Source organism: Solanum tuberosum, unplaced genomic scaffold (assembly GCF_000226075.1).
Source record: "Solanum tuberosum cultivar DM 1-3 516 R44 unplaced genomic scaffold, SolTub_3.0 scf00446, whole genome shotgun sequence".
Classification (NCBI taxonomy): Eukaryota; Viridiplantae; Streptophyta; class Magnoliopsida; order Solanales; family Solanaceae; genus Solanum; species Solanum tuberosum.
In genome coordinates, this window is record NW_006239368.1 from 119,932 (window position 1) to 131,573 (window position 11,642).

The 11,642-nt window shown below is 35.3% G+C and overlaps 2 protein-coding genes across 2 annotated transcripts; one reads left to right on the plus strand and one right to left on the minus strand.

Annotated features, from left to right (window-relative positions):
• The first annotated feature begins 396 nt into the window (after nucleotides 1-396).
• Nucleotides 397-6,833, plus strand: LOC102589968 (F-box/LRR-repeat protein 3). The gene is made up of 8 exons (XM_006363549.2): nucleotides 397-1,345; nucleotides 3,512-3,637; nucleotides 4,509-4,613; nucleotides 4,694-5,087; nucleotides 5,174-5,303; nucleotides 5,473-5,767; nucleotides 5,851-6,102; nucleotides 6,393-6,833. Exons 1-8 carry the CDS (start codon nucleotides 671-673, stop codon nucleotides 6,441-6,443), a joined length of 2,028 nt encoding a protein of 675 aa, XP_006363611.1. The 5' UTR covers nucleotides 397-670; the 3' UTR covers nucleotides 6,444-6,833.
• A 388-nt stretch (nucleotides 6,834-7,221) lies between these two features.
• Nucleotides 7,222-9,042, minus strand: LOC102590284 (CASP-like protein 4B1). The gene is made up of 3 exons (XM_006363550.2): nucleotides 8,605-9,042; nucleotides 8,243-8,378; nucleotides 7,222-7,621 (listed from the first exon to the last, which is right to left on the minus strand). Exons 1-3 carry the CDS (start codon nucleotides 8,868-8,870, stop codon nucleotides 7,430-7,432), a joined length of 594 nt encoding a protein of 197 aa, XP_006363612.1. The 5' UTR covers nucleotides 8,871-9,042; the 3' UTR covers nucleotides 7,222-7,429.
• Between the last annotated feature and the right edge of the window lie 2,600 nt (nucleotides 9,043-11,642).

The following is an 11,642-nucleotide window of genomic DNA, read 5'->3' on the forward strand; positions in this document are numbered from 1 at the left end:
CCCTATTTCAGAGATAACGAGGTTGTTTTAAATTTAAGAAAAAAATAGTCCAAAGCAATCTCAACAGGGAGCAAGAAAAATACAAAAAACAACAGATAATAATAAAAACAACCGATAACAATAGAACAAAAACTCTAACAAAATGATACGACAATCACGATACAAAAAAAAATATAGTAAAAGAAATTGAAAGCTTAAAAATAATAAGAATAATACTACGACTATTAATATAAACATACAACAAGACAATGCAAGTGAGAAATAAGATATTATCACCATGTTTGGATTAATTATCTAGGGTAAGTGTTATTATCCATGAAAGTCTCCATTCTCCAAACTAAGAGGGTATTTTGGTCTTTGAAGCAAAACTTTTTTGGGTGCCTATGGTCTTTCTAGAAAATGGAAAAAACCAACAGGACAATAAGGTAATTGAAGCATTCTTCTTCTTCTTCTTCTTCCTCCTCCTCACTTGGTTTATTCTCAACTAGGCCAGTGTTTTTCTGTTAAACGGTTCCTTCTCAATTTTCCATCTTCTATATGTGATCAAATTCACAAATGGACTACAAATTACTTCTCCACCTGCAAATTTTCCCCTAAACAATCCCACCATTACCAAGAATAACCAAATCTAAGCTGCAATTTAAGCATAAAGCTACAATCTTTGTCCAAAATGATCCCTAAAAGTTCAATCTTGGGAACAATGAAGAAGCAAAAGCCAATTTCAGGAACCCATTTCAACCCCTTTGATCTACTTTCTGAAGAAATCGTCTTTTCAGTTCTTGATTGTCTTAATGACAACCCATTGGACAAGAAATCATTTTCTCTTGTTTGCAAATCTTTTTATGCTATTGAGTCTCATCATAGGAAAATCTTGAAACCCTTTAGGCCAGAACACTTGACAAAGGTTCTTAGCAGATACCCACAAGTTACCCATCTGGATCTTTCCCTTTGTCCTAGAATTACAGACGGTTCACTAACAGTTATAGCTAATTTCTGTAAGGAAATGTTGAGGTCAATCAATCTTTCTAGGTCTAAGTTTTTTACCCATGTGGGGTTGTCGAATTTGGTGATGAATTGTGGGAATTTGGTTGAGATTGATTTGTCAAATGCTACTGAGTTGAAGGATGTGGGTGCTGCTGCATTAGCTGAGGCAAAGAACTTGGAGAAGTTGTGGTTGGTGAGGTGTAAGTCTTTAACTGATATTGGACTTGGGTGTATTGCTGTTGGCTGCAGGAAGCTCAGATTGCTTAGCCTGAGATGGTGTTTGGGTGTTGGTGATCTTGGTGTGGGGTTGATTGCAGTCAAGTGTAAGGAGATTAGGAGTTTGGATCTTTCTTACTTGCCGGTAATGGAGCTTTTCTTCCCTTATAAATTTTGTTTTCGATTATATTTTTGCTCTGTACTTTTGTGTTGGTTATGTTTCTGTTTCTGTTTTTCATGGTAAGTTAGTTTGTTTGTCTAAGTAGTTCATTTGAACATGTTTAGACAGTATGCTCGTCGATTGGTTGGTGTTCTGTTTACTATGATTTTCAGGGTCAAATGATGTGTGTATTCATGTTGTGAATCAATAATCGCTAGATAACCCTGAGGGGTAGCTCGGCTGGTAAAGGCTGAGGGGCAAAGCCCTTTGGTCGCCAGTTCGAGCCCCCTCAGGGCCACTGGGGGCATTACAAACCGCCCGTGTCTCCAGGGGCCCGTGGAACTCACCGGTGTTATCCACCTTGAAACAGTGGGACCCGGAGGGTACAGCTAGTCGGGGAGTGGGTTGGTAAAGGCTGAGGAGCATGCTCTTTGGCGCCAGCTGTAACCCCCGGAAACCACGGTTAAAAAAAAATAAAAAAAATAAAAAAATAATCGCTAGATGTGTTGTGTGATTCTTTTTGAGTACTGCTATTTGATTTCTCTTTGCCATACTCTGCCAAGCTTGTTTGCCAATTGATGGCTTATCAGATTATAGTCTTTCATGAATCCTTGCTTGTGTCATGAACTCGGTTTATTGAATTGTGATGTATCATGAATGCTAAATATGCACTGTATGTTATAGAACAAATGTAGCTTGGTGATGATAATTTATGCGGCTTTGGGAGTGTTAACCAATGATTTAGAAGGTAATGTGCAGATTAAGCTGGCCAAGAAAGTATCATTATAAATAAAATGCTAAGCCGTTTAGGAATTTCTCATTGATATCCTTAACGAAGTCTATGAGAATTGTGACATCCATGACGGAGGGCACACCAACAAGGGTGGGTCAAGACGAGTAATGGCAGGCTTTTAGCTTGGCAAGCTTCCGAAGAAGGGGTGCACATGACACCTTAAGGGAATTCACATCAGAATGGGAAAGAAGAACTTCGTGAGAATATTTTGCACAAGATTATTTTTCACTCTCTATCCTCCGTAAGGGAGGAAAATTTCATGAGTTTGCATTGCTCAACAAGTGCTGACATGTCTTAGGTTCAAAACTAGACGATTTCTTCCCATCTGTATAAGCTTTAGTAGACAAAGTTACCTGGTACGTGTGCTGGTGGGAGGGAGCAGGTCATTGGTGGGTATGCACTAGCTTGCCCAGGCACCAACGTCATAAAAAGGAAAAAAGCTAGTGCTGATGTGTCGTCAAACTCAATGATGATTTTTTTTAAAATTGAACGGAAAATGACATTTCACAGAACATTAAATATTTAATATTATTAAACATTTGCTAAGATTCTTACATTGTCTTAGTTAAATTTATCCCGTGTATTGTGCTTTCTCTACTTGGGAGATATACAAGTTCTGAAAAATGAGTCTGCTTATGCACTTTGCACATCTCTTGCACTTGGCATGCTTCTGACCTTGAGTTTGTTGAAAAGAAAAGATATTGCAGAGTCCAGCTTTTGAATCCTAATGAACACTTCTGCTTGACATTCCGATGCATCTTCAGATGAATAATTGAATGTTCTCTTATCATACTCATGCTGAAATACTCTAAGTTAGTGGAGGTTTTATGCTATAGAACATCTATCCATATTCTCTCGATATCTGTGCACCACTCAAGGATAGCATGACCAAAAAAATTGTGTTTTTAAGCACCTTGGTGCTTTGTCTGATGTCCAGGTCTCAATTACATTTCATGACCATCACAACATGCTCCTTTTTTCATCGTATAATATGGGAAAGTTCTTGTTCATGTGATTCGAAGTCCTTTCTTGACTTATGAAGTTACCACGACTTGGATATGAGCTTAAATAGAGGGACATAGACAATGAAAATTCATATAGCTGGCCCCAACTTGCTTGAGATTAAGGTGTGGTAGTAGTTGTTGGTGCTGTAGTTTCCCACTGCTTTGGTACAGAACTTAAATTCCAGACGTACCAAGTTTCCAGTGACTGACTGTATTTATGAAGTTGTTACATGTAATCTGTTTCTGTGTTCTGTTATTACATTCCATCTCTTTTTCTTTCTCCGTTTTTGTTTTGTTTTGTCTAGGGTTTCTTTATCGATCATACAATAATGTGTTGATCTTCTTATTAAACAGATCACTAATGAATGCTTATCATCGATCTCGAAACTGCAATATCTTGAAGATTTGGTTCTAGAAGGCTGTTATGGAATTGATGATGACAGCCTTGCATCCCTTGAGCAAGGCTGCCAGTCACTGGAGGTATGTACTTTGGAAGACTCTGTTTAACAGACTTTGATTCTCATATTTGCCTGATTGCCTCTCCTTGAGATAAAATGAACAATAAAAAATGAAGCTAGTATTGATGTATGAAATTGCCAAAAGCTCCCAGGACGTAGCTCAATTGGCGAAGGTTGATAAACTTGTGACCTAGGTCATTAGTTCGATCCCCATGTCAAGCGAATCTGATATTTAAGTGGTGAAGGGAGAAGTGAGCCCATCATCCCCGAGTTTCGAAGGCTGCGGTTGGTCCTAAGGGTTGGCTCCTAATGGATTTCTCGGTCATCAAAAAGAAATTGCCCAAAAATTTGTCAAATTGTCCTAGCTTCAAGCACTACTTTTAGATGTACATATATATGACTTTTTTTCCCTAATTGCCTAGTCAATAATTGGAGACCTACTGTGTGAATGCCACTATAAGTACTCTGAAATAGTTAAAGAACAAGGTAACTCAGATTTTTTTTTTTTGATAACCGAGAAATCCGTCTGTGACCCGCCCTTTGGACCAATCACAGCCTTCTAAACTCAGTGGATAATGGGCCCGCCCCTCTACCCTTCTCCACTTAAATACTGGGCTTCACTTTGCATGGTGTGGGGCATGAACCTGGGACCTAAGCCACAAATCCTCTACCTTTTGCCACTTGAGCTAGGCCTTGGGGGCAAGGTAACTCGGATTTTATGCACCCAGAATTCTACCTAATTGTCAGATGTCCCAAAGAAGTGGACTATTGTGCAAGTCAAGTGTTGCCTTGCATGTATCATGCCTTTTGGTCCTTTTTTTCCTCTTAAATAACTTTTTTCTTTAGAAGGTACTATTGACTAATGTCAGTGTATGTATGTTGGCTCTTTTCAGAAACTTGATATGTCGAGCTGTCAGAATGTTAGTCATGTGGGTTTGTCATCTCTTACCAGCTGTGCTGGATGTCTGCGGCAACTTGTATTGTCGTATGGTTCTCCCGTAAGGCTTAACAAACTTGAGCATCTTTCAGTAGTATGAGTTTTAATTTGATTGCTGATTTCAAATTACTGGTATTTCAGGTTACACCTGCTGTCGCAGATAGCTTGCAGAAGCTTTCCAGGTTGCAGTGCGTCAAACTAGATGGTTGCCAAGTTACATGTTCTGGACTGAAGGCTATTGGAAATTGGTGTGTCTCACTTAAAGAACTGAGCTTAAGTAAATGTGTGGGAGTGACAGATGAAGGTCTCTGCTCCCTCGTAACAAAGCACAAAGACTTAGGGAAGCTTGACATTACTTGTTGCCGCAAAATTACTTGCGTATCAATTTCCCATATAACGAATTCTTGTGCCTCCCTTACTTCTCTTAGGATGGAGTCTTGTACTCTAGTCCCAAGAGAAGCTTTTGTTCTAATTGGACAGCGTTGCCAGTACCTTGAAGAGCTTGACCTTACAGACAACGAAATTGATGATGAAGGTCACCCCTTTACCTTAAAGGTCTCAGGCTTCTGTTGTAATTTTGAAAGTTCCTCCTTTATATCTGACGGTGTCCTACATATGCAGGCTTGAAGACCATTTCCAAGTGTGCCAGCCTTTCCAGCTTAAAGCTAGGGATCTGTCTGAACATAACCGATCAGGGTCTTATCCACATTGGCATGTGCTGCTCAAATCTTAAGGAGCTTGACTTATATAGGTATGTATTTCACAGTTCATGGGATATTATTTGAGATAGTGTAACTATATATCTTGTGCAGTTTTTTTTTATATTCTTTTCTTTTTGTGATGGATTGGCTAAACTCACTTTTTAACTATGGAGTACAAGAGATTGAGTGTGCTGATTACTGGGTGATTCTTCTTGACAGGTCTGCTGGAATTTCCGACTTGGGAATATTAGCAATCTCTCGCGGTTGTATTGGCCTTGAAATGATCAATATTGCATATTGCAATCGTATTACTGATGGCTCATTCATATCTATATCAAAGTGTTCAAAGTTGAATACACTTGAAAGTCGAGGTTGTCCTCTTGTCACATCTTTAGGTCTTGCAGCTGTTGCTGTGGGATGTAAGCAGCTTACAACATTAGACATCAAAAATTGCCACAACATTGATGATGCCGGAATGATTCCACTTGCTCACTTCTCGACAAACCTCAAACAGGTAACCACAGTTTCTCTTTCGTCGACATTGACGAACTGGAGCATTGACATCTAATATGAGCTGGCCATCTGTCAATTACACAGATAAATTTATCCTTCACTTCAGTGACGGACGTGGGGCTGTTGTCTCTTTCCAGCATCAGCGGTCTACAGAACATGACAATCCTGCACCTCAAGGGTTTATCTCCTGGTGGGCTAGGAGCTGCACTGTTGGCTTGTGGCGGACTTACTAAAGTTAAGCTGCAGACATCATTTAAATCATTGCTACCACAACCTCTCCTTCAACATCTAGAATCCCGGGGTTGTGTTTTTCAGTGGAGAGAGAAACCATTTCAGGTATCTTTCTCATATTTATCATTACCTACTTTTTCTCTGAAAATATGTGAGGTACTTCTATGGTTGTCGAAATATGCCGTCGTATGAATCAATTAGAATTACATATTTTAGCTTAACATGACATAGTTATTACTTGATCTAGAGGGTCAATGCAGTTTCAGAGGCTTTCTTGTTTGGCATTTAATTGAGACAATAAAATTACAGTTTTGATTATCTTTGTTGTAATAATGAAAATATCCTTTTTGCTTGCTCTAGTCATTAATTATCTTTCTTTTATTGGTTAAACACAGGCTGAAGTAGATCCAATATACTGGAAAATTCAGCTGGACAATTTAGACTGAAGATTTGAGCCATTTATGCGAGTTGTCCTAAGATGGATAGTCGCCCCAGAACCTCCGGAGTCCTTACTTCATCTGTTAGCACTTCATCAGGCAAGGTGCATTGTTCATGGCGACTGTTTTGCATGTTAAGTGTCTGCTACTTGTTCGTCTGTATCCTCTAAACACTCTGTAAATTTCAAAAACCGGGAAAAACTCAATGTCCATTCAGCATTGCCCCGGCGTGAAATCAATTTTGTCAACAATGTTATGAGATGGATTAAACAGATCCAAATCATGTTTATTGTTTAGCAATCAATATCTGGGTTTGTGAATGCTTATTCCTCTTGACTAATGTGATTTCGCGTGAAGTTACTTCAAATTTACTCTCAATTAAATAGTTATTTGAAGGAAGTAGCTGTGCTTGTACCTTAAGAACTTTTCGCCCCCTCAACTCTTTGAGCTTTCCGGTCTTAAGAATGTCGATACCATTAAGAAGATGAAGCATCATAGATTTCTTATATGCTTTTGATCAATCCCTTCATGTGATTCTTAAAGTAGGGGTGGAAATATGATAATTATACAGTCCAAACGAACAACTAACTTTGTTATAAAGAGGTTTGACCGTGTGAGTTATGCGATTAATCTCTCTAATGTTTAATGTCACACCATGATGTGAAAGAATCAAGTCTTAATTAACATTTGCTGACAAAGTCTCTGGATATGAACTGCTATTCTAGTTCAATCAATTAACTCTTCATCAGATATAATGTTGTCAAGAAGTTCTTGGACATGTAGAGACTTCAAACTAAAAGAGCACTCCATTAATTTGATGACAATTTTCTTTACAAACAGATAAAATTTGCACTCTGAATTTCAACTCACAGGTATATGAATGTTTCTGTACATATGTACATGATCAAAACAGACACAGAATTAGTAACAAATGTACATTGGCAGAATGAAGTTGATCAAAGAATCATCAGACTTGGAATATCTTAAAGATGTGATCAAATGTAGGATTTATTTGAAAGCTTATGTCCAGAAATGAGAGCTGAGACTGCCAGAGCAAAGAATGCCAAGAACTCCATGCTAATTGCTGCTACTGAAGAATCTGTGAATATGTTGTCATTGTTTTCTCTCATCCTATTTGTCAGTGGCACAGCAGATGATGCAGCTGATAATAAGAAGTATGCTACTACCTGCAATTCCACAAAAAAAAGAGTAAGAAATCAATCAATTTCATGTCTCACGATTGATTTAATCAAGAACTAGCCTTCAAGGCTTTGGTTTCAGAGATAAAGAGCGCAATCACGAAAGACACTTACTAGTGTCAAACTTCATGCTCACTAAATGAAATCAAGCTAGTATTAAGAACAAAATCAGAGAATGGAGTCCACTGGCATGAGAATCAAGCGAAGTAGAGACATAAGCGGATCCAAATAAAAGAAGCAAGATGGACGCGAATGTGTGAGTTAAGTGCATATCACTAGTTAGAATCTTATCACGGACAAAAACCTAGTATTTAAGTTGAGAAAAATAGAGGGACATACACATTACCTACCGAGATCAACTGACATTTACAACAACAAAAAATATATCTAGTGTAATCGCACAAGTGGGGTTTAGGAAGGGTGGTGCATACGCAACCTTCCCCTACCTTGTAAAGGTAAAGAGACGGTCTCTGATGGACCCTCAGCTCAGCTGACATTTCTTGGTTATAAGCAATTTTAATCAAGCTCTTCCCTTTTCACAAATCTTGTTGACTACTACTCACCATATCTATTGAATTCAATTGTTCATATCAATGGAAAATGACCAACCTGATCACCAACGAAGCCAATTAAAGCTAATCTCTGCCGTGAAAAAGATTCCTTGCCAGTTGAAAGTTCTTGAATTTGTCTCAGAACTTGAAATCCTGTATATATTGAAGATAGAATTGCAATAGCCAACACATACCTGTTATGATCACATCCCAAAATTCCATTCAATTTTCAAGACTAGAACAACATCTCCAACAAAAACAATAACAACAAACACTCGAACTTTGAGTATGCACATCTATAGACTATACATAATACACCTCACTCAACTCGTCTCGACTGTGTCAGTTCAACACTCCAACTGAAAAAGTACTATTATACCAAAACAAAGCATAGACTAAAATTGGTATATGAGTGTGTACCTGTATTCTTCATATTTATCAAAATCTTTCCAATCACCATGAGTATTACTAGCCATAACAATGAACGCAATCAATGAGAAAACCAAAGCAAGTCCATGCAAAATTAAACAACCCCTTTTCACCAAATCTTCTCTCTTCCATCTCCTCACGATTTCGGAGACACCGGTGCTGATTTCCGGTACCTGTCTCTCTCCATTTCCGGCTGCCGGAGGTGGAGTTGGTTCAGGCAAAACATCAGCCACCTTATGGGCATTTGCATCAGTCATTTTCTTCTCAAAATTAAGGCCTTTAATTATTGAACTGATAAACCAAATCAAGAATTATCGATAGATTTTGGGAATCGGGAAGTGGAAGAAGAAGAAAAAAAATGAGAACTTTTACAGAGACAACAAATAACTAGAATTATCTGTTTTCTTTGCTGTATTTGACAGCTTAGTTTTGTCGCCATCTTAAAGTTAGCTCCAAATGAGAAAGCGATTCCCACGAAAGATTTATTCGTATCTAAGCTTAAATCGAGATCTCTAATTAAGGAAAGAATAATTATTTAATTCCTGATTGTAATTGTAATTGTAAGGAGTGTAATGTTATGTTATGCTCTTTTTACACCAAAATGTTATTATCTTCATCTCATATTACTCCTTTTGTCACAATTTATGTAATAGCTATCGTTTTTCGAGAGTCAAACAGTTTAAGTTTGATCGATAATTTACGCATGAAATCTTCAAATTTTTTGAAATGAAATTTATATATTTATAATCTATGTAAAAAGTACTAAAAGTCATAATAATTGACAATTCAAAATATTTAAAAAATGTATGAAAAATTTACAGTCAATGATAAATTTGTTTGAATCTCGAAATTCAAAAATTACTACCACATTAGTAGTTGTTATATTTCAATTTTAATTTGAATAATTTTCAATTCAAATTAAATAGGATGATTTTTATTGGCAACAAATTAATTGATAAAGGATCCAAAAGGAGTTGTTAAAAGCTTAAATGGTGGGTGTTTCTAGATAATTCGAGTGGGTCCTGCTGAGTTAACTGATATTCCAAGTCATCTAATTGAAGGATAATATTGGTTGTAATTTTTTCTTTATGACAATGATTTTAATCGATACACGTCCATTGCTCATTTGACAATTATTTTCGCTTTTTATAACTTATTTCAATTTTTTTTTTTTTTTGTCCGATTGTTTCCGAACAATTTCAGATATGTGGTGTCTAATCGGGATGAACATGGTATGGTATGACACGATATTTAAAAGTTTTGATATCGTAATTTCAGTATTTAGTTTTTAAAAACATTATATCAGTACCATGCTAATTTAATTCGGTATGGTTCGGTATATTGAAGTTTGGTTTTGGTATTTTACAATATGAAAAATTGGTAATCATAATTTGTTCAACTTCGACTAATATATATTCACTCGACAATTAAAAAAATGTCTCAATTATATCATACTAACACATTACACATGTAGAAATATATATGTAAAATAAAGTACAAACAACTCATTTTATTAATCAATTACCATTCAAATACATTTCAATCAAAATAGAGTAATCAAAGTTTTAACTTTTAAACATTAGTTTATACTATACTAGGCTGCACATTTGTTGTATTTAATAATATATATGTTATTTATGTAACTATATACTTTCATATGGTATTCGATATTTCGGTATATTATATCTAAATACCAAATACCATATCGAATACCAAAAAAATTAAAATGTATATCAAATACCATAATATCAAAGTCACAATATTAATTTTTTTGATATGATATGATATTTTGATATATACCATACCATGTTCACCCTAGTGCCTAGAAATAATAATTGAATTTTAGCCATATGTGCTTTAGCAAAAATAGCCAAAATTCAGGTAAAAATGATTGTCAACTATATATAATGTAGTTTAGGAAAAATTGGTTGAATTTCAATCATTTAAAAAAAACCATGTGCGCCTGAAATTGCAAAATATATTGAAATTCAGTCATATATTATCGAAGTTCATAATATGTCACTGAATTTTAGTTATATGAAACTTCAAACTACATGTTTAAAGTTATTTTAAAGTGATGGAGTTACAAATTTCTACACTCAGAAAAGTTTACGAGTATAACTTAAATGGTGATCTTGAAATCAGGTACTTGACATAAAATTTAATTAAGAAAGTAAAAAAAATAATTTAAATCTCGATCTTGGTCTTAAATTAAAGATAGATAGAATATACCAAAATGTTCTTTAATTTGTGGTCTTAAATTGTCATGTCGAAAGATTGAAACTAAAGAATTGTAAAAAGAAACAAAGAGACATTTAAAAAAAAAAATGTGCTAAAAAATAAATTTAGGAAATATAATTTAAACAATGATTCTACAAAAATAATAATCTATGTTTTGTTTACCGATCTTCTATGAAAAAAATCTCACAACTATGTAAATGAACCGAAAAATGGAGGAATGCTCCTTGTGTATAATTCCAAGATGGAAAAAGGGTTTGATATACCTCCAACTTTGTTATTTAGAATTGATATACTCTAATTATAAAAGTAGCTCATATTCTCTACTATTACTCAAATGACTCGCATTTAGATATTGAAAAGGTGTATATATATATATATAAATAATACACTGGGTTATAATCAGGAAAGAATAAAAAAGTAAATGCTGAATTTTCTATGAATTTTTACATACTATCTCGTTCCTATTTACTTGTCGTCCTTATTAAAAATAGATATTTTTTAATATTTAATTCTTCTTATTTTATTCCCGAAAGCTATTAGCCTTAAAGCATGCATTCTAGTAAACTACTCTAGAGTAAAAAACTAGAATTAGGTAGTAATTTATCACCTGATTGGATCTTTCTTACTCTATAGTTATTTATTAATTATATAAAAGAAAAAACAAAAGAAAATCAAGGGCTGAAATAACATGGTGTAACAAAAAAAAAGAGTTATGACCTTAGCATGGGTTAATTAGATGAGGTCTATTTTTAAACCTAATTAATTTATTATATTCTCTCTAATACTAA